Raw genomic sequence first — 24,267 nt, 5'->3', positions numbered from 1 at the left:
GAGCAGTTACTACCTAAGGGGCCTGCAAGCCCCGCACCTACTTCCCTTCCTTTTCCCTCAACCACCCAACGGTATCACACGAGGCGCCCTCTCTGGTTTCTTTTTTTCTCCCCATACTGATTACAAAGAAGAATTGGTGGCGCAAAAAATAAGCCCTCATATGGATTTTTAGGTGAAAAATTGAAAGAGTTATGATTTTTTAAAGGTAAGGAGGAAAATAGGAAAATGCAAAAATGGAAAAACCCTGGTTCCTTAAGGGGTTAACACCTTAAATACAAAATACATAACTTTATACTGACTATACATATAGTACATAACCTTGTACTGGCTAGACATAGTAAGACTAACTTCATTATGGGGGGAGACACTGCAGGAGAGCCCCCAGGACACTGAGGGACTCAACCTGACAGGGCCTAAGGTTATTGTACATGATTACGTCCTGTACTTTGACACTACATTAGCATGGAAATAAGCGCCGGAAATCAAAGTCCCGTTGGCCAATGGGCATTTCCGAGGGGAACTTCCCAACTGAGCAGCAGAATCCAATCGAAAACAATGCTCAGAATTTCCTCTTGACAACTCTCAGGCCATATTCTCAATGAAGAATAATTCCGCGTTAGTTTACTGCCTATTGATTTCAATGGGATTCCGCAGTTCCATTCAGACAGCGGAATTTTGCTTTCCTCATTCCACAAAAATATACGACCAGTCTTATATTTTGTGGAATTCCGCGGCACAATCCCATTGTAGTCAATGGGGCTTGAATTTCGTCAGAATTCTGTGTTCTGAGAAAACAGAAATTCTGCCAGAATTCCGCAATTCCGTTCAGCAGAGCTTTGTGCAGAATTGGGGAAATTCCGCCATGTGAACATACCCTAAGTGAAATTTCCTAAGAGCTCATGCACACAACAGAATTTTCGCCTGGTGGAACTCAAGGCAGATAGTCTTTATGCAGCTGTGGCCTCCGATATAAATTAACTCTATGACCCTGCAGACATGTTCATTTTTTTCAGTGGATTCTAGAATTTCTGTTGCGTGCACAGAGAAGCAGAAACCCATTACAAGCAATGCTGTCATGTGTATGCACCCTAAGTTTAATTCGTCATAGGTATACGTCAAGGTACACATCAGGTAATTGGTGACAGCTGCCTCTCCCGATCTCTCCAGAAACACGAATGTTCTTTTTGGCCGAGTGTTCATGTATTCTAAAAGAAGAGAGGGAGCAGCCTATTTGTCTAAGAACAAAAGGATCAGGCAGTTGAATTCCAACATGTCTGACATCATCTGTCGGAGGAGAGTTGGGTGGCTCAGGGGTGTGGAAATTTAAAAAAAAAAACTACTTGTCCAAGGGACTAAAGCGGAACACAATCTACTTGTCCCTCAAGAAAATCCAGTTGTCCTGGTAGATAAAATAATTTCAACCAAAATAGTACGATCCCCCCCACTAGACCACCAGGGATGGTTATAAGATCCTTTAGACACTGCTGTCAACTTTGACAGCAGTGATCTAATGGTTTAATAACCGGCCATGGTGATCGCAGCATGCCAGGCTATTAGTGCCGGGGGAGCTTTAGCTAGCTCCTTTTACACCCGAGACAAGCCCAGAAAATTGCACCCCCCCCCCCCCCATCTGACCCCTATAACTCCAATTTTTCCATATACAGGGATGTATGAGGGTAATCTTATGTGCCGTGATCTGTAGTTTTTATCGGAACCATTTATTATCAGAACTTTTATTAGGAAAGGGGCTTATTCACATATATACGCACTTTTTAAAATACAGTATTTTAATCACTATTTTTCAGTCTTCATAGGGACTTCATAGGAGTCTTTTGATTGGAAAACAATGAACAACGCTGTGTTACTGGGGGGGGGGGGGGGTTCTGCTTCTCCTGTTTATGTGGTACATTTAACTCTAATTTATGTGTCAGAAAATGTTGGAAGTTGCAATTAGTTAGTAGATAACTACAACTCCAAGCATCACACATCACACATACAAAGACACCATACACACATCATATATACACATGACACATACACCATACATATGCACACATCATACATACACCCGCCGCTGATACACCCCCCTAATCATACATTACATATATATACAGCCACCCTTCCGGCGCCTGCATGCTCAGCCTCCTCACCTGAGCCGGCCACGAGTGGACATCAGAACTGTAGTTCCGGCGCAACAGCGTCGGGGGCGGCGCTCAGCCGCTTGCATTTAGGCCACATGACCTGTCTTTTCACCCCCAGTAAAGACCCGCCGGCCGGCACCTCAGGGGCTAAGAGCGGACTTGTGCCTGCGCAGCGCACGTCTGCAAATCTGCTCCCAGCGATAATCACATAGACAGGCAGAAATGCCGGCTGGGGGGCTCTGAGCAGCGGCCCCCGGCTACTGAAATCAGCTAAGGGCCGCCTCCACCTCCATACACCCTGAGCACCGGTGTGAGGTGCAGACTTGCGTCGGCTCCTGCGCCTCACACCGGCATTAAAGAAAAATAAGGGGGAAGTCGGTCTGTCCCTGCTTGCCTGATACAGGGCTAAATCATGAAGGTGACGTACCGAAAAGTGCGTTGGAGTGGTGCTATCCCAGTGTTTGCCCACTTGCTGCTCTTATTTGGTAATATTCTTATGGTTTTCTGTATCTGGCATCTGTTCCCACTACTGTATGTCTATGCACATGACACTTTGTCTTTTGTAGCACCTTTTTACCTCATTGTGAGGTGTGCTGCCACTGCTGCTATGAATATATAGGTGCAATACATATACTATACATTGTGTATGTTTACATTTTGCAACCTGACTATTGTTTCTGGTTGCCTCTAGATACAATTCATATATTATCTACATAATTAAAGAACTTGTACCCAGTTCAGTGGGCAGAACCGGTGATATCACCCTTTTTGCTGTATTCCTCTTTTTAAAAATGTTTTTTTACCTCATTTGGCAAAATTGTCTATTTTACCATGATTATGTAAATTGCTGGAAAAAAGTGGCGGTTTTACTATAATTTTTATTAAATATAGATCTATCTGCAGAGTTATTCTTTCAATCGGCACTGTCACCAACTTTATTTTTTAATATGTTGTAGTACTTATGTACTACAACATATCTATAATATATTTTCATTATTTATTTTTTCATTTTCATGATGAATTTTACGTTTGAAAACCGGCCACTAGGGGTCTCCCTCCTAGTGGCCGGCTGCAGCACGGCGTGACGTCACGCCTGAATTCGGACCAATTGCGGCTGGGCAATCGGTCCTAATTCATTTACACTGTGCTCGCTCCCTGCCTGTCAATCAGACAGGTGGAAGCAAGCGCATTGGCTCCCCGGCCACATGTCGTCGCCACCGCCGCTGCCCCTGCACGCCCTCTGCTGGACTCTGCAGTATCAGTAAGTATGGAGGAGAGATGTTTAGGGGAGTTGGTGGTTATAACGGGGGTTGTAGGAGACTGGGTGTAGATGAACTAAGGGTGGAAGTGTCGGCCCCAGCAGGCATCAGTGACGTGGTGCCTGCTGGGGAAGTCTGCCTGCTAGTGAGCACACTACCAGGCAGACAAAAAGTTATTTTTAATAAAGTAAAAAAATATATATATTTAAAGCAGGGAGGGGGTTAGGGATAGATGGGCAATAGGCAGGGACAGAAAAAAAATATAGGATGGTGGGAGCTACCCTTTAACATCAGGGCCGTGTCTGTTTTCCTGCTTTGGGGTATAAAGCAAACTATAACTTTCCTTGAGCTGATGGTGATTGCCCAGCTTATAAATTAGAACCAGAAGGAAAAGACCCTCGGGGAACCTTATATAGCAAAAAGATCACTTATTACAGATGAATTCCTGAAGACTGACCTTCTGGCTGTAGATCTGAAAATGGTATCTATTCCCAAATAAACGGACAAGTACCGTAATATAAAATTACTAATTAAGACATGAAATTAAGACAATGTGTTTCAAGGGTACAGTCCTCTTCATCAGGTTCGCAATGACTGACATTGCGGACCTGATGAAGAGAGCTGGACTCTTGAAACGTGTTATTTGCAGTCTCTGAAGGCTGCTCCAGGCTTCCCGTATACTTATGCACAAGTGTGGTACAAGTGTTGGTTGTGTGCCCACAGTGGAACACAACCAGTGTGCTTACAACTTTCCTTAGTATATACCATTGATCATCAGGATAATGACATTTAGAGTGCCTATTTTGTGTAAAAAAAATGTATAAAATAGCCTTTTTATTTCTCAGATAAGTGTCAAGGAGGTGAAACCAAACTGCTAATGTTTCACGGCCTGGCATGCCCCTCGTTCACCTCCTGGACCATCCTTGACTGATGTAAAGAGCCTTTTACGTCAATTATGGAGGGGCTGGGAGATGTAGCTTTTGCCTGTGTGTCTCTGTGCGGAAACAAACTACAGGAAGTGTGGGCTGGACAAGCAGGGCTCTGTGCAGTTAGGCTCTGTGACACACCCGGCTCACACAGCAGGCTGATGGAAATGCCAGAAGCCTGCACAGAGCCCTGCTTGTCCTGCCCTCATTTTCTGTATTTGGACTCCTCATAAAGACACACAGGCAATAGCTGCAGGGACAGCATTTTTACACCTAAAAATATACACATTTTTAACAAATGTAGACTACAAATATTAGAAAAAAATTGGAAGTTGGGAGGCTCTCACTATATATTATATATATATATATATATATATATATATATATATATATATTGAGGTTTCTGTGATGCACGTAAACCCACGTGCCAAAAATTATTAAATAATAATATATAGGCTACAGACCTCAAGATATATATATGGATGTTTAAAACGTATAAAACAGATTGGTTGCATCAGCAAATGGTATTTATTAAATTAATAGATAAAATAAAATAAAATACAGTACGATATTATAGGTAGTCCAAGCAGGGCCCTTGCTATGGACTAGATTTAGAAAGTATATACATATATATATATATATATATAATCCCAAAATAAAGCAGCACTACTTATCCAGTCCAACCAAAAAATTGGGTGCCAGCGTCCCAAAGGACTTGATCAGAGTCCATCCAAGATAAAAACCAGATACAGGCGCAGCACTCCAACAAAATAAGTGATTTAATATCTCATGTCAGCATTACAACGTTTCAGCTCCTCCTGGAGCCTTTTTCATGCTCCAGGAGGAGCTGAAACGTTGTAATGCTGACATGAGATATTAAATCACTTATTTTGTTGGAGTGCTGCGCCTGTATCTGGTTTTTATATATATATATATATATATATATATATATATATATATATATATGTACATAATCATGCACACATATATATAATCATATGTAAAAACCAGATACAGGCGCAGCACTCCAACAAAAAAGTGATTTAATGTCTCATGTCAGCATTACAACGTTTCAGCTCCTCCTGGAGCTTTTTTCAAGCATCACATAATCATATGTAAATATATAAATTAATAAGATAAAATAAATAGAATAGAAATAGTCAGTATAACAGTCACCTCAATTGCTTAGGAATAGTTCAGATAGTAATTAGTTGTTTTGACCATTTATTCACTGTAACAAGGTATCAATGTTTCAAAGGATCAAAGTTTCAAAGTGTCTGTTTGCGCATAGTTTGGCAGTAATCCACAGAAGAAAAATAAGTTTGGTGCTCGGCACCACTCACCGCTCCGCTAGCGTTGGAGGTCCCGGGATGGTAGCCTTGTTGGATCTAGGCTCCGTATTGCAGGCTGGAACGGCTGGGCTGCCGGCTCGATATTGAAGTCTGCGCAATGAATCCTGATGTCCCGGTATCCTTCCGATATGGCACGGAGATGCATCCAGCCGTGGTGGAGATAGGAATGTGGTAAATGAGGCCGTTAAAGGGGTATTCCAGGAAAAAACTTTTTTATATATCAACTGGCTCCAGAAAGTTAAACAGATTTGTAAATGATCTCAATAGTAATATATTAACCACACCTCAAGGATGATACACAATGAACAAAAATTATAGACAGTTAGATTGATAGAAATGCAAAACAATTTATTATACAACGTTTGTCACAATATAAAATCAATAAAAAAATTAATTTGATAAAACATAAATAAAAATAAGACCGATAAAGCAATAGTGTATATAATGTTTTTTCCTGGAATACCCCTTTAATGGATGCAGGCAGATGGCGGCATTCAGACAAGCAGTGGCATTGCCGGACGGCGTCCTCGTGGCTGAGTGCGTATGTCTGAATAGTGGTCCCGTTTTTAGGGGGTTCCAGCTGTTGTGAATAAGGGTGGTTGATCTTGCAATAGGTGGTCTGTATGACTTGGGTATAGCCAGTACATATAGTTTATATATAAGTGAAACTTTATTCATAATGGAGGGAAAAGTTAAAAATGTATACCTTTTTTCCTTAAAAAACAGATGCAACCGGACATCATTTTTCAAACCGTTTGCAGATTAAAATTTGTACACACGTTTTGATAAAGTTTAGTCAGGTTTTGAGGAATCTGTTTTTTTTAAAGGGGTACTCCGGCGCGCACTTTTTTCCTTTTATCCCGTCTGGGCTGCAAAATAAAGGAAAACACACTTTCTCTTACCTGCCAACAAGCCCCCGGAGCTCCGGTACACTCCGGTACAGGTGTTCGGTCCCCGGGCTGTATTCTTCTTACTTCCTGTTAGCCCGGCACGTCACACGGAGCTTCAGCCTATCACCAGCCGAGGCGGGACATCGCTGAAGCTCCGTGTGACGTGCCGGGCTAACAGGAAGTAAGAAGAATACAACCCGGGGACCGAACACCTGTACCGGAGCTCCGGGGGCTCGTTGGCAGGTAAGAGAAAGTGTGTTTTCTTTTATTCTGCAGCCCGGACGGGATAAAAGGAAAAAAGTGCTCCTTTAAATCAGAAATCTGATACGGGAACTGTATTGCAAAAACGTGGCCTTGGGCTGCATTCAAATTACGTTTGGTTGCTATGGCTGCCGCAGATAGTGACTCCGGTCGGCTCATTTTTGCCCTATATCCGGTTTTGTGACCGGACCTAAAACCGGAGTATACTACAGTTTTAGGTCAGGTCACAAAACTCTATACGGGGCAAAAATGAGCCGACCGGAGTCACTCTCTGCGGAAGCCATAGCAACCAAACGTAATTTGAATGCAGCCCAAGGCCACGTTTTTACAATACAGTTCCCGTATCAGATTTCTGATTTAAAAAAAAAGATTCCCCAAAACCTGACTAAACTGTATCAAAACGTGTGTACAAATTTTAATCTGTAAACGGTTTGAAAAATGATGTCCGGTTTCATCTGTTTTTTTAAGGAAAAAGGTACACGTTTTTAACTTTTCCCTCCATTTTTGTTTGATTCAAGTTCCCGTATACATTTTCAAGTCAAAAACCGTATGGTGAAAACCAGGTGGAACCGTAAGCACATAGGGTTCTGTACAGTTCCCATTGACTCCCATGACAAAAAAACGTATATGTTTCAATACCGTTTTTCACCCAGACCAAAAACCGTGGTAGGCTACGCTTTTGGGTACGGGAAAAAAACTGACAAAAACTTACAGAATGCAAAACGGACACAGCCGGATGCATCTTTTGGCATACTGTTTTCAATGGAGAGTCAATGCATACGGTTTTCAATACGGTTCCGTACAGTTTCCAAATTGAAAACGTATACGGGAACTGTATTGCAAAAACGTGGTGCGAACCCAGAGTAAAAACAGGTTTCAAAGTTGTCCTGTCGATACCGCTCCAGAAGGTGTGATTACAGCCCAGGACGCAGTGACTACCTGAGGATGCCGCAGCGTAAGAGCGAATTAACATACAGTGCAGGACAACTTTAGGATCTATTTCCGCCACTATCGCTGCCGACCCTGAGGGCATGATAAGACAATTTTATCCTATATAACCTGTTGCCAATGTTTATATTGGGTAAAATCTGCTGACAGGTTCCCTTTAAGAACACTAAATAAAAAAATTTAAAAAAGTTTTTCTATGAACATGGGTATTGTTGTAAAAGTATTTACCCACAGCAAAAAGGGAAGATGTCAGTTTTACCGTAACGAGCCCTATGTAAAAACAAAAGAGTTGCAACATTTATTTATTTTTATTTTTTTTTACATAACAATGGTAATGGGAACATAGCCTTAGAAGTTGAGGAAGAGGAAAAAAATTTAAATAGGCAGTGTCCTCAAGGGGTTAACTATGCGAGAAGTTTTCACCAAAACTATGTTGAAAAATAATAACAACTATATGACGTATCCATAACAGCCTCTGAGCTCAGTATCTAATCTAGCAATCATCTATCTATAGATATCGATCATTTATCATCCATCTGTCTATCAATCATCTATCTATATATATCGATCACCTATCTATCTATATATATATCGATCATCTATATATATATATATATATATATATATATCAGCTATCATCTATCTATAGATATCGTTAATTTATCATCCATCTGTCTATCAATCATCTATCTATATATATATCGATCACCTATCTATCTATATATATATATATATATATATATATATATATCGATCATCTATATATATATATATATATATATATATATATATAATATCTATCAGCTAACTATCATCTATCTATAGATATCGATCATTTATCATCCATCTGTCTATCAATCATCTATCTATATATATCGATCACCTATCTATCTATATATATATATCGATCATCTATATATATATATCTATCAGCTATCATCTATCTATAGATATCGATCATTTATCATCCATCTGTCTATCAATCATCTATCTATATATATATCGATCACCTATCTATCTATCTATATCGATCACCTATCTATCTATACATATATATCGATCATCTATATATATATCAGCTAACTATCATCTATCTATAGATATCGATCATTTATCATCTATCTGTCTATCAATCATCTATCTATATATGTCGATCACCTATCTATCTATATCGATCATCTATATATATATATATATATATATATATATATATATATAATATCTATCAGCTTACTATCATCTGTCTAATCCAGTGTTTCCCAACCAGGGTTCCTCCAGCTGTTGCAAAACTACAACTCCCAGCATGCCCGGGCATGCTGGGGGTTGTAGTTTTGCAACAGCTGGAGGCACCCTGGTTGGGAAGCACTGATCTAATCACTCCTTCTACTTCGCTCCGCTCTCTCGCCCCGCCCATCGTCTGACATCACGACAAACATACCGCTTCTATTTACAGCGCATCCCAGGAGAGTTTACACCACGCCCACAAATTACCCGGAAGTGGGGCAAGAGTGTTTCATCAAACAGGAAGTACGTCATTAGCTAGTGTTTACCTGTCTGTGCGGTGGGGGAGATGAAGCCGGCCGTAGATGAGATGTTCCCGGAGGGGGCCGGGCCCTATGTGGACCTGGATGAGGTGAGAGGCCGGGCACAGTGGGTGCAGTGAGGCTGTGTGATCTATAGAGTCACCTCATGAAATGCTCTCCGGGAATGTTCTTGTCCTATGACCCCTTTACTAACCGTGCTGCTTTATTATTGATGATAATGATCGCTACGTTACATTTCTTATTTATTTTGATTAATATATTTTTGCATGTAATCATTGATGCGTTATATGTGGTATATATACCGTGTCACATGACTCCTAGATGTGATGTCACCATGTGGATTTACAGTGTTACATAACTACTGGTTGTGATGTCATCATGTCATCTTAAACTATTTTTATACGCTTATGTTACATAGCTTCATAAAGGAGAGATCCAAAGGGATTTAACAGTGCTAAGGTCCCACAATAGCTGGCTCATTACAGGGGCGGACATGGTCCCAGGATAGACCCCAATTAGTGCTGGGCGGTATACCGGTTCATACCAATTTTTTTCCCCTGCATGATATGCATTTTTCCCATACTGCAATACCGGTTAGACCCCCCCCCCCCCCCCCCTTGAATGAATGAATTATCAGCCGCAGCGTGCTGTCCCCACATCGGGGAACTAATCATATGTAACCCACGAGTGCTCCTTCCCTCCCCCCCCAAGCATATGTGACACGCGAGCGCTCCTTCTCTACCCCCCCCCCAAGCATATGTGACACGTGAGCGCTCCTTCTCTACCCCCCAAGCATATGTGACACGCGAGCGCTCCTTCTCTACCCCCCAAGCATATGTGACACGCAAGCGCTCCTTCTCTACCCCCCCCCCCCCCCAAAGCATATGTGACACGCGAGCGCTCCTTCTCTACCACCACCCCCCCCCAAGCATATGTGACACGCGAGTGCTCCTTCTCCCCCTCCCCCTCCCCCAATGAATTATCAGCCGCTGTAGCTGTGCTGTACTCTGTATTCCTGTGCCCGGGCTGCAAATATTTAAAAAAAAAAACACTTTCACTCACCTTCACCTACGTTCCCCCGTTGCTCCGGTACTGGCCTCACTCTCTTCCTGGGGATGGGAACCGGCCGAGGCGGGACATGGCTGCGGCTGGTGATAGGCTGACAGCTCTGTGACGTTCCCATCCCCAAAAAGCGGCAAATGGATCGCAGCGGGGGCACAGGAATACAGAGTACAGTACAGCACAGTGGCTGATAATTAATTGGGGGAGGGGTAGAAGGAGCGCTCGCAGGTCAGATATGATTGGGGGGGTCAGTAGAAAAGGAGCGCTCGCGGGTCACATATGATTTTGGGGGGGATACCGTTAAGTACTGTGGAACCGCTATTACTTACAAAAATACCGCGATACAAATTTTTGGTCATACCGCCCAGCTCTAACCTCAATACTATATTATCTATGCCCTATCCATCAAGGACCTGACCCGTGTTCTAGCGAAACACAACCCATTTGGCTCAATGTTACTTATGTTGAGGTACATTTTAAACATGTCTCCTGATGTACTGCTGCGGTATGGATGTGGAGGAGCCCATAAAGAGTGGGGGGGGGGGGGGGGTTAAACATGGCCATAAGAGGAAACAAGTGCCGATCTGGCTCCAAGAAAGATAGTGCATTAAAAACGTTAAACTTTAATGATCCGTACTAAAACATAAGAGAGCAACATGTCACTATAAAAAGTGAAAAACGCCAACGTGTTTTGCCAACCTGTTCTTACCTCCCTTGTCCCCATAGCTTCAGGTATTGCTGCTTCCTGTTTCTGCACTGTTTCACTTTCATTATGTCAGAGTGCTGCTCAGCCAATCACACAGCAGTGTCCTATATAGGTCCCCCATCACCAGCATCAATAGAAGATTGATGCCATGTAATAGTTTCAATAATGTTAACCTATCCCTTCTCTGATTACTTCTGTGTCTACAGGCTGGTGGGAGCACGGGGCTTCTGATGGATCTTGCTGCCAATGAGAAGGCCGTACATCTAGACTACTTTAATGGTGAGTTCTCCTATGAGAAAGTTCTTAAACCCCCCCCCTTAACGACGCAGGACGTAAATGTATGTCCTGGTGAGGTGGTACTTAACGCACCAGGACATACATTTACGTCCTATACATAACCCCAAGCATCGGAGCGATGCTTGGGTCATGCATGGCAGGTCCCGGCTACTGATGGCAACCAGGGACCCGCCGGTAATGGCGGACATCCGCGATCGCGCAGACGTCTGCATTAACCCCCCAGATGCCGTGATCAATACAGATCACGGCATCTGCAGCATTGCGGACACTAAAATGGATGATGCGGTCGTCCGCAGTGCTGCCGCGGCAATCCGATCGTCCAGAGCGACAGAGAGAGGTCCCCTCACCCGCCTCTGCTGCCTTCCCGGCATCTTCTGCTCTGATCTGCCTTCCCGCAGACCAGAGCAGAAGATGACCGATAACACTGATCAGTGCTATGTCCTATACATATACAAATTGTCCCATTTTCCCTATTTAACACCCAAAGTGTAAAAAAATTTTTATAAATAAATATTTATATACATATTTGGTATCGCCACGTGCGTAAATATCCGAACTATTAAAATATAATGTTAATGATACCGTACGGTGAACGTAAAAAAAAAAAACAACGTGATCTCCGCTGCGGCACTGCGCTATCATTACTGCACAGAGCAAGTTCGCTCTGAGTGTAATGACGGGCAGTACATGGCTCCGCCCCTTGTGACGTCATGGCCCGCCCCCTCAATACAAGTATATGGCCGGGGGTGGTGTGGCGGGTCGTCACGCCCCCTGCCATAGACTTGCATTAAGGGGGCTGGCCGTGATGTCACGAGGGGCGGAGCCATGATGTCACGCTGCTCCGTCACCTGTATCGCCCGTTATTACGCACAGAGCGAACTCGCTCTGTGCAGCAATGATAGCGCAGTGCCGCAGCGCCGATCCTGGGGTCCCCAGCAGCGGGATCTCGGCGATCTGACATCTTATTCCCTATCCTTTGGATAGGGGATAAGATGTCTAGGGGAGGAGTACCCCTTTAAGGCCCAAATGGGCTGAGTTCTTAAGGGGTTAAAGAGAATTGCCTATTCGCTGAAATTTTCAAGCAGAATTTTGTCAGGTTTAAGCAAAAATCTGTAGTGTGCATGGACGCTTAAATGGTCACTCTCTTTAAAACTAATTTTGCTATTGCACTAAATAAAAAATATTTCCAATATACTTTGTTTAAAAAAAATGAAGTTTTCTATGTTATTTGTGCTTAAAAAAGCTCAAGAAATTAATTCCTATAGACCCCCTTGAGGGAGTCCAAAAAAACCTTTGTTTCCCATATATTAAATAATTAGTGACCCACAAGCTTTATTGAATCTATGAATTGTGCTCAAAAATGATAGAAAAACAATTTAAAATCACACAGCGTTTGCCATTCAATTGTTGCTATTAATTGCATCAATAATTATTTCCAAGACAATCAGTCTCTTTCTTGGTTCGGTTAAGTTAACAGATCTTCAGTGTGCCTGCAGATATGCACTGAATGAATGGCAAACGCTGTGTTTTTAAATAGTTTTTCTATCATTTTTGAGCACAATTCATAGATTCAATAAAGCTTGTGGGTCACTAATTATTTAATATATGGGAATCAAAGGGTTTTTGGACTCCCTCAAGGGGGGTCTAAAGGAATTAATTTGTTGAAAATAACTGGAAATGTTGGAAATATATTGGTCCATTTTAGGAATAGTAAAAAAAGCTCAAGAGCACATTTTCCCCCCATCTCATCCACAGATTTTGGACCGAAGTCCAAACACAAAAAGTGCAGCCTGGAGTGCTGAGGGGTGTGTCCAGCCTCATCCAATTATAGCTCCTCTCACACATAACTGCCATATATGGTTGGTTGGACACCCCCCCCCCCCCCCTCCTCAGCACTCCCAGGCTGCACTTCCTGTGTTTGGGCTTCGGTCCTAAGTCTGTGTATAAGATGGAGGGAAAATGTGCTCTTGAGCTTTAAGCACAAATAAAACATAGAAAAACCTCCAATTTTTTCAAACAAAGTATATTACAAATATTTTTTTTTATTTACCATAAGGAGTGCAATAGCAACAATTTGTTTGAGAGTTACCATTTAAAGGTTTTCTGAATCTATTAAAGTTGTGCAGTAGTTGATAAAAAAAATAAAATTTATGCCACTTTCTTATGAATTCTTAGCTTAGTTTCAATAGGAAATCCATTTATAGATGGAATCCAGAAAGAAGATAAATGGTCACCACTAAAAATATATGAAAATGATGTCACAAGTTTTGTTATAGAATATAGATGCACAAAAAGTCTCTGAACAGTAGGTGTCCAACCACTGGGGCTCTGTGATCACGAGACTGGGGGATCTAAGGTTTGATGTTTCATTCGGCTCTTGGCAAAAAGGTTATCAGATTGACTGCAGCATCTAAGGGGTTAAATGTCAGGGATCAGTGTCAACTCCATTCCCGGCTGTTAAAGGATGTCACCAGCTGCTGATGTTGCAGCTCTTGAGCTCATACCAACAAAGTGGATATACCTTTACATCCTATTTCAGATAATAGTGATTAAGGCGCGTTAGATTGGGAGTTTATACACCTCCAAGTATAAGGTTTGAAAAACAATATATCCTGAAGTGCCAGATTATGATCTTGGTAAGTTAGGTGAGACATGCTATGGGTGTGCCTGCTCAGCCTCAGGCTGTTCCCTTTACCAAAAGTATAATGCTGAGTTAGGGCTGGGCAGTATGACCAAATGTGTGTATCACAGTATTTTTGGAACTTTTGGTGGTTCCACGGTATAATATCAGCCCAGCACTGCCCCCATTGGGGTAAATACTCACATATCGCCCACAAGCGCTGCCCTCCTCGTCCTGTTTGTTGCGGCCGCCGGCGCTGACACTCTATACTGTGCGGTATCCTTATGCCCGGGCTGCAAATGGTAAACAAAATGAACTTTAACGCACGTTCCTGTGTTGGCCTTGCACTGGGGACGGGAACGTTGGACAGCAGTCAGCCTATCACCGGCCACAGCGTTGTTCCGCTTTGGCCGGTGATAGGCTGAGCCCACTGTCATGTAAGGAGCTCTGGCCGGCTTCTTACATGACAGTAGGCTCAGCCTATCACCGGCCGAGGCAGAACATCGCTGCGGCCGGTGATAGGTTGACGGCTGTACGACATTCCCGTCCCCAAGAAGTAGGTGAGGCTGCTACCGGACCAACGGGAGGTGAGTTAAAGTTTATTTTGTTTATTTTTTGCAGCCCGGGCATAGGGATACCGCACAGTATAGAGCAGTGGTCTTCAACCTGAGGACCTCCAGATGTTACAAAATTACAACTCCCAGCATGCCCAGACAGCCGTTGGCTGTCTGGGCATGCTGAGAGTTGTAGTTTTGCAACATCTTGAGGTCCGTAGGTTGAAGACCACTGGGTATAGAGTGTCAGCGCCGATGGCCGCAACAAACAGGAGGAAGAGGAGGGCAGCGCTTTCGGGTGACATGTGAGTATTTACCCTGATGGGGACAGCGCTAGGCTCATAATAAATTGGGGGGGGGGGGCAGCAGAACATCGCTTGTGGGCCCCACATGATTAGTTCCACGATGGGGGGACAGCACAGCGCTGGGCTGATGATTCATTTTCGAGGGGGAGGGGCCAAACCGGTATTGTGGTATGGGTTAAAATTCATATAGTGCAGCACAAAAATTTCGGTATTTGGTATGAACCGGTATACCGCCCAGCCCTATGCTGAGTAGACATGAGTAGAGATGAGTTACAGTGATTCGATTCGTTATGATCTTCTCGGCTCGGCAGTTGATGACTTTAGCCTGCATTAATTAGTTCAGCTTTCAGGTGCGCCGGTGGCTGGAAAAGGTGCATACCGTCCTAGGAGAGTCTCCAGCCCACCGGAGCACCTGAAAGATGAACTAATTAATGCAGGCTAAAGTCATAAACTGCCGAGCCGAGAAGATCGTAACGAATCGTATTACTGTAACTTCGCTTATCTCTAGACATGAGATAAAATTGAAGGAGGAGAATGTATGGCAAATGCTAGATAAGCGTAGTGTGTACACCCACATGGAATTGGGTTGTCATATTTATTCTGTATGCTGCATGTTTGTGTCTAGAACAGTTTAAACACTGGTCCAGGTATTATGTGGCTGGCAGGGAGAGCTGGATTTGTACTTCTGTGTCGAGGTACTATTAGTGTATATGACATGAATTAGTACTAATGTGTTGCTGTTTTTCTTTAGATTTCGGAGACCTGTTTGATGATGACGACATCCAGTAATTATTTTCCTGAATTGCTCATCCATGCAGTTTTATGCAAGTCGGACGCAATATACAGAAGACCTGGAAAAGAATTTGTTACATGTGTAAATAAAGCTTCTAAACCTTTAAGTCTTTGTTATTTCCAAGTACATCGGGGAATTTACCAAAACGGCTGATTTGCCGGTGGTGTTTCATTTATTACTTTGGTGCGTACTCTTTGGTTAATTTGTGAAAAACTGCAATAAGAACTAGAGATAAGCGAACTTACAGTAAATTCGATTCGTCACAAACTTCTCAGCTCGGCAGTTGATGACTTATCCTGCATGAATTAGTTCAGCTTTCAGGTGCTCCCGTGGGCTGGAAAAGGTGGATACAGTCCTAGGAGAGTCTTTCCTAGCAATGTATCCACCTTTTCCAGCCCACCGGAGCACCTGAAAGCTGAACTAATTTATGCAGGATAAGGCATCAAGAGCTGAGAAGTTTGTGACGAATCGAATTTACTGTAAGTTCGCTCATCTCTAATAAGAACATTGTGGGGTGGAAAAAAAACATTAAATACTGTGTGCGACTCAGCCTCATGGCCCAACATGGTGGCATCAACATTTAGCTATAAAAACAGAAGTGTGATCTATTTAGTTATCAGTTTTGGTTACGAAGTCAGTCCTGTCCCTACTTGACAAAGACTTCACTATGGACAATATTTCTCTCTCTTCACATACAAGGGGGGAAGAAAAAAAAAAGTTAACAGAAGAATGCCTACTTAAATATTTTACACACTCATTTTTATATTTTATACTATAAAATATTTTTTCAACTGGCTCCAGAAAGTTAAACAGACTTGTAAATTACTTTTTATTAAAAAAAATCTTAATCCTTCCAATAATTATCAGCTGCTGAAGTTGAGTTGTTCTCTTCTGTCAGGCAAAAGTGCTCTCTGCTTGTCTCGGGAACTGCACAGAGTAGAATAGGTTTGCTATGGGGATTTGAGACTGGCGTCATAAGAGAGCACATAGATAGAAAAGAACAACTCAACTTCAGCAGCTCATAAGTACTGAAAGGATTTATCTTTTTTTTTTTTTAATAGAAGTAATTTACAAATCTGTTTAACTTCCTTGAGCAGATGATATTAAAAAATAAATAAAAAATTCCCTGGATAATCCCTCTAATTTTCATCATAGGTATACCTCAACTATGCGAGTTATAATGAGAGAAAAAATCCATAAAATCACATTTTTCTGATAAAAAAAATAAAATAATTTGCAAATTATGGTGGAAAATAAGTATTTGGTCACTTACAAAACAAGCAAGGTTTCTGGCTCTCACAGACCTGTAACTTCTTCTTTAAGGCTAGGTTCAGACTACGGAATCTCCAGGCAGAAAATTTCCGCCCGGAGATTCCGAGTTCCACCTGCACCGACTGAATTAGTCGGTGCTAGGACCGCGTGGACAGGGCAGTCTCCTATAGACTGCTATGTGTTCCGCTTGGATTTCCGCCTGAAGAAAGAGCAACCCCTTTCTTCAGGTGGAATTTTTCTAGCGGATTTTCAAAGCGGATTTTCCGCTTCACAAATTCCAAAGTGTGAATTTGTGAACGGAAAACCATTCACTACACTAGACATTTTAGCAAAAGGAATTTCTGATGGAAATTTTACGTCTGAATTTCTGTCGGAAATTCTGTAGTCTGAACCTAGCCTAAGAGTCTCCTCTGTCCTCTACTTCTTACCTGTATTAATTGTGCCTGTTTGAACTTATCAGTATAAAAGACACCTGTCCACAACCTCAAACAGTAACATAGTTCAAAAGGTTGAAAAAAACAGTCATCAAGTTCAACTTACAACCCTAATGAGTCCCTACTGAGTTTATCCTGAGGAAGGCAAAAAACCCTCATAGTAGAGGAAAAAATTCCTTCCTGACTCCAAATATGGCATCCGAATAAATCCCTGGATCAACGTTCTGTCCCTATAAATCTAGTCTACATAACCAGCAATGTTATTATTCTCCAAAAATGCATCCAGACCCCTTTTGAACTCTTACAGAGTTCACCATGACCACCAATTCATACAGAGAATGCCACAGTCTCACTGCTCTTATAGTCAGACTCCAACCTCCACTAAGGCCAAGACCAAAGAGTTCTTGAAGGACACCAGAAACAAAATTGTAGACCTGCATCAGGCTGGGAAGACTGAATCTGCAATAGGCAAGCAGCTTGGTGTGAAGAAATCAACTGTGGGAGCAATTATTAGAAAATGGAAGACATACAAGACCACTGATAATCTCCTTCGATCTAGGGCTCCACGCAAGATCTCATCCTGTGGTGTCAAAATGATCACAAGAACGGTGAGCAAAAATCCCAGAACAACACCGGCTGACCTAGTGAATGACCTGCAGAGAGCTGGAACCAAAGTAACAAAAGCTGCCTTCAGTAACGCATTACGCCGCCAGGGACTCAAGTCATGCAGTGCCAGATGTGTCCCTCTGCTTAAGCCAGTACATGTCCGGGCCTGTCTGAAGTTTGCTAGTGAGCATTTGGATGATCCAGAAGAGGATCGGAGAATGTCGTATGGTCAGATGAAACCAAAGTAGAACTTTTTGGTAAAAACTCAACTTGTCATACTTGGAGGAGAAAACGCTGAGTTACATCCAAAGAACATCATAACTACTGTGAAGAATGGGGGTGGAAGCATCATGCTTTGGGGCTGTTTTTCTGCTAAGGGACCAGGACGACTGATCAGTGTAAAGTAATGAATGAATGGGGCCATGTTTCATGAGATTTTGAGTGAAAACCTCAGCAAGGGCATTGAAGATGAAATATGACTGGGTCTTTCAGCATGACAACGATCCCAAACACCGCTTGGGCAACGGAGTGGCTTCGTAAGAAGCATTTCAAGGTCCTGGAGTGGCCTAGCCAGTCTCCAGATCTCAACCCAATAGAGGGAGTTGAAAGTCCGTGTTGCCCAGCGACAGCCCCAAAACATCACTGCTCTAGAAGAGATCTGCATGGATGAATGGGCGAAAATACCAGCAACAGTTTGTGAAAATCTTGTGAAAACTTGCAGAAAACGTTTGACCTATGTCATTGCCAACAAAGGGTATATAGCAAAGTATTGAGGTTAACTTTTGTTATTGACCAAATACTTATTTCCCACCATAATTTTCAAATAAATTCTTAAAAAATCAGACAGTGATTTTATGGATTTTCTTTTCTCATTATTAGTGTTGAGCGGCATAGGCCATATTCGAATTCGCGAATATTCACGAATATATGGACGAATATTCGTCATATATTCGCGAATATTCGCAATATACTCGATTTATTTTCGCATATGCGAAATTTTGCATATGCGAAAATTAGCATATACAGAAATGAAAATAAACGATAATTTGCATATGCGAAAATTAGCATATGCAAATTTTCGCATATGCGAAAATTCGCACACCGGTCTCACACAGTAGTATTAGAGCCTTCTTTACACCACACAAGCTGGAAGCAGAAAGGGATGATCACTGTGATGTGTACTGTGAAAAAAAAAAAAAAAAACGAATATTCGTAATTACGAATATATAGTGCTATATTCGCGAATATGCGATATTCGCGAATAAAATTTGCATTGCGAATATTCACGAGCAACACTACTCATTATGTCTCTCATAGTTGAGGTATACCTATGATAAAAATTACAGGCCTCTCATCTTTTTTAGTGGGAGAACTTGCACAAATGGTGGCTACTTTTTTGCCCCACTGTATGTGTGTGTGTGTGTGTGTGTGTATATAGATAATATAGCATATCTATCTATCTATCTATCTATCTATCTATATATATATATATATATTGCTAAAAAAAAATTAAGGGGACACTTAAAGGGGTTGTGCGCTGCCCTGCCTTTCGGAGCTCCGCACGCAGCGTCCGGAAGTTCATTACTCCGAACGCTGTGCGGGCTTCCGTGTTCGCGGCCGCCGGGTGTGACGTCACGCCCGCCCCCTGAAAGAAAGTCTATGGGGAGGGGGCGCGACCGCTGTCATGCCCCCTTCCCATAGACTTTGGTAGAGGGGGACGGGCGTGACGTCACGCCTGGTGGCCGCAAACACGGAAGCCCGCACACAGCGTTCGGAGTAATGAACTTCCGGACGCTGCGCGTGGAGCTCCGAATAGCAGGACAGCGCACAACCCCTTTAAACAACGCAATGTAACTCCAAGTTAATCACACTTCTGCGAAATCACACTGTCCACTCAGGAAGCAACACTGATTGACAATCAATTTCACATGCTGTTGTGTAAATGGAACAGACAACAGGTGGAAATTATAGGCAATTAGCAAGACACCCCCAATAAAGGAGTGGTTCTGAAGGTGGTGACCACAGACCACTTCTCAGTTCCTATGCTTCCTGGCTGATGTTTTGGTCACTTTAAAATGCTGGCGGTGCTTTCACTCTAGTGGTAGCATGAGACGGAGTCGACAACCCACACAAGTGGCTCAGGTAGTGCAGCTCATCCAGGATGGCACATTAATGCAAGCTGTGGCAAGAAGGTTTGCTGTGTCTGTCAGCATAGTGTCCAGAGCATGGAGGTGCTACCAGGAGACAGGCTAGTACAGGAGACGTGGAGGAGGCTGTAGAAGGGCAACAACCCAGCAGCAGGACTGGGACCTCTTCCTTTGTGCAAGGAGGAGCACTGCCAGAGCTCTGCAATATAACCTCCAGCAGGTCACAAATGTGCATGTGTCCACTCAAAACGGTCAGAAACAAACTCCATGAGGGTGACATGAGGGCCCAATGTCCATGGGTGGGGGTTGTGTTTACAGCCCAACACCATGCAGGACATTTGGCATTTGCCAAAGAACACCAAGATTGGTAAATTCGCCACTGGCACCCTGTGCTCTTCACAGATGAAAGCAGGTTCACAATGAGCACAGTCACGTTCTGTCATTTTCTGATTCTGGAGACGCCGTAGAGAACATTCTGCTGCCTGCAACGTCCTCCAGCATGACCGGTTTGGCGGTGGGTAAGTAATTGTGTGGGGTGACATCTCTTTGAGGGGGGCCGCACAGCCCTCCATGTGCTTGCCAGAGGTAGCCTCACTGCCATTAGGTACCAAGATGAGATCCTCAGACCCCTTGTGAGACCATATGCTGGTGCGGTTGGCCCTGGGTTCCTCCTAATGCAAGACAATGCTAGAGCTCTCTCTACATCTCTCTCTTTCTTATCTCTCTCTCTCATCTCTCTCTAATCTCTCTTCTTCTCTGATTTCATATGACAAATTTCCAATCCTCCATACGTTCTGTATAGTGGCCGTGTTCTTTGAGAAGACAATAGGAGACCACGATACTTGGCTTTCTTCGGTTGCCCAATAGACAATGGGGGAGTGGAGGATTTATCAAAACCTGTGCAAAGTGGTGCAGTTGCCCATGGCAACCAATCAGACTGCTTCTTTAATTTTTTAAAAGGCCTCTGAAAAATGAAAGAAGTGATCTAAATGGTTGCTATGGGCAGCTGTGCCACTTTTTCTCTGCACAGATTTTGACAAATCTCCCCCACCAATAAGTTGAGCAGCTGCGTCTACGCTTGACCACTGCTGTGTTCTGATGCAAGCTTTGATACCCCTACTCTCAAGACTGCAAGAGGTCGCAGCAGTGGGACCCCCGCAATCATAATACAACAACCCCTTTTAAGATTTAATCTTTTTGCCATTAGGGTGTTTCTTAACAATTGTCACACTTATGCACACACACACAAAAAACTATACATCCTATTTTATACCAATATATTATGTGAATAAAGACACATTTAACATGTTAGCTGTATTAGTTGTACTGTATTAATAAAAGGTATGTTTTTAGGTCAATGCTCAATGGCAGTGTTTTCCAAACAGTGTGCCTCCAGCTGTTGCAAAACTACAACTCCCAGCATGGCTGGACAGCCTGGGAGTTATGGTTTTGCAACAGCTGGAGGCACACTATTTGGAAACCACTGCTTTATGTGTATATTTATCTACATACTATGTAACCCACAGGTTATGACATTTGCCACTTAAAGAGTACCTCTCATGATCTTGTTTAATGTTATAATCCTCGCAGTTCACTGCCCCCATCATGATAAACCACCCCCTGCCTTTATTATTTGTTAGTTTTCTACCTTGATATTGCTCTGTATTTTCTGCTCAGTCTCAGTCAGACTCACAGACTGGGAAGGGGCGTTCCGTAGCAGGTGTGACATCATCTGAAGCCATACAGAGGAGAACTTTCCCCCTCACTCTGCTACACACAGCCCAGAGCAATTCAGTGTGAGATGAGTTATGATTGGTTAAGGCTGCGCCCCCCCTTCCTCAGCACTCCAGACTGCATTTCCTGATTTTGGACTTCTGCCAGGCCAGCAGGAGTCCAAAGTATGTGCAGGAGATAGGGGGAAATGTGCTCTGGACAAGTAGGGAGACACCTAGTGGCAACACAAAACAGAAAACTTTTTTTGTTAAACAAAAATTTTACATTTTTTTTAATGAGCATGCTTATTTTAAATGCTTATTTTAAATGCTGATTTTGATACAGAGAAGAATCAGAGCTCAGAGCCCACAGTTTTTAGGAACCACTTGATATATAAGGGCAGTGTTTCCCCACCAGGGTGCCTCCAGCTGTTGCTAAACTACAACTCTCAGCATGTCCGGGCATGCAGAGTTGTAGTTTTGCCAAAGCTGAGGGCACCTTGGTTGGGAAACACTGCATTAGGGAATACACTCTGCCAGTTGTCTCCAATCTTTGGCTGTCAGGGCATGCTGGGAGTTGTAGTTTTGCATTGACTAAGAAAACATGTTTGGAGACCACAATACAGTAGCTTTATATGAGGCTCGTGCACCTTGTGGATGAAGTGTTCTCTTGTGCGGTGCTCACTGCTGTCTATGATGGTATGAAGGGATATGGCTTCCCTGCTCCAGGTTAGCCTGGGATCCCAGTGCACCTAGATTCTCCAGCAGTGAGAGCGGAGACTATTAGTACTGAGGATTGTATGTGACCCCTATCTGACAGCAGTGCGCCGAGTGATACATCACTGCAACCCGTACATCCCATCTCCTTTTTTTTTCTCCTATGATGGTAACTTTTCAGTCTTGTTTTGTGTCACAGTTTGGGTATATTCACATGGTGGATTTTTTGCAATTCTGCAAAAATTCTGTGTTCACATTCATTTTGCAGAATTCTACATTTTTTGCAGCATTCACACAGTGGGGGGGGGGGGGGGGGGGGTGGTGGTAGGTATGAAGGATTCTACCCTGTTTTTTTTTACTGTGATTTGTCTCAAATTTCCTTTTATGTCACTTTTTGCGACAAACAATTGCGCCAAATGGTTTAGAACAAAACCACTGATTTCACTTTGTTAGTCGTGATTTCAGTTACAATCATTCTTTGGTCTGGAATTCACTAATTGTGACTTTTTGATTTGGCGCAAGTTTAGGCGCAAATACCTTCATTTAGGCGCAAATCTACACCATGAATAAAGTGACAGAGAAAATAGCTACAACAATAGAATGTCCCAAAGTCAGATTTACTGCCTGGAATTCTGGGGTCTGCGCCTTTTGTAGGGCTACATTTGTGCCAAAATTACAAACTTGTGTACGACAATTGATAATTTTGCCGCAAATATGCTCCATTTGACTCGAAAAAACATACATAAAATCACACATTGCTACACCATTATTGATACAAACCCCCCAGTTTTCTCCAGAATTCTGCAGGATTCCTCAGTACACTTATAAAGGTGGGCACATAGGGAGAGATTTATCGAAACCTGTGTAGAAGAAAAGTTGCCCTTGGCAACCAATCAGTAACCATTTGTAACAAGGCCTCTGCAAAATGAAAGAAGCAATCTGATTGGTTGCTATGGGCAACTGTTCAACTTTTCCTCTGCACAGGTATTGATAAATCTCCCCCATAATGTTCCGTGCTTTCCACAGAAATTCAAGCCCCATTGACTTCAAAAAGATTCCTATGCAGAATACAGCAAAATTATAAGACAAGACTTAAATTTTTGCATAATTTCCGCAGCGGATTTCTGTGTGAAAGGGACAGTGGAATCCTATTGAAGGGAATGGACAGTTAACTCCTTAACGACGCAGGACGTATATTTACTGTTCGGGACCGCCGCAATTAGCTTGATGGACACCAGGAGGATCCCTACCTGCCTCCTACGTGTCCGATCGCCGAATGACTGCTCCGTGCCTGAGATCCAGGCGGGAGCAGTCAAGCGCCGATAACACTGATCAATGCAATGCTATTGCATGGCCTTGAACAGTGTAAGATATCAGTGTATGAAATGTTATACTCCCCTATGGGGGCTATAACATTGCAAAGAAAAAGTAAAAAAAAAGTGTTAATACATGATTTAACCCCTTCCCTAATAAAAGTTAGAATTACCCCCCTTTTTCCATAAAAAAAAGCAAAAACGATGTAAATAAAAATAAATATAAACACATTTGGTATCGCTGTGTGCTTAAATGTCCAAACTACAGAAATATATTGTTAAAGGACAACTGCAGTGGTACACATTTCTATATGCCCGTGCCCGGGCCTCAAAAATAAACAAAATAAACTCATACATACCTTCCTACGAGCCCCCGTTGGTCCGGCACAGGCCTCACGGTCCGGCAGT

At 42.8% G+C, this 24,267-nt stretch overlaps 1 protein-coding gene and 1 long non-coding RNA gene across 4 annotated transcripts in view; one reads left to right on the top strand and one right to left on the bottom strand.

Moving 5' to 3' along the window:
* LOC130361503 (uncharacterized) overlaps nt 1-9,270 on the bottom strand; it is a 58,355-nt gene extending 49,085 nt beyond the window's left edge. For 2 of the 3 annotated variants that reach the window (XR_008891031.1, XR_008891030.1), the window contains exon 1: nt 5,670-6,405. This is a non-coding gene — a long non-coding RNA (uncharacterized LOC130361503). Of the gene's footprint in view, nt 1-5,669; nt 6,406-9,215 lie in introns of those variants that run through there. The other variant, XR_008891032.1, reaches the window with a different exon arrangement.
* Nucleotides 9,255-15,764, top strand: COPS9 (COP9 signalosome subunit 9). The gene is made up of 3 exons (XM_056564553.1): nt 9,255-9,410; nt 11,296-11,368; nt 15,617-15,764. Exons 1-3 carry the CDS (start codon nt 9,348-9,350, stop codon nt 15,652-15,654), a joined length of 174 nt encoding a protein of 57 aa, XP_056420528.1. The 5' UTR covers nt 9,255-9,347; the 3' UTR covers nt 15,655-15,764.
* Nucleotides 15,765-24,267: the final 8,503 nt, after the last annotated feature.

This window comes from Hyla sarda, chromosome 3, assembly GCF_029499605.1.
Source record: "Hyla sarda isolate aHylSar1 chromosome 3, aHylSar1.hap1, whole genome shotgun sequence".
NCBI lineage: Eukaryota > Metazoa > Chordata > Amphibia > Anura > Hylidae > Hyla > Hyla sarda.
The sequence above is the reverse complement of the archived record's forward strand: the minus strand, read 5'-3'. Positions and strand labels throughout refer to the sequence as shown.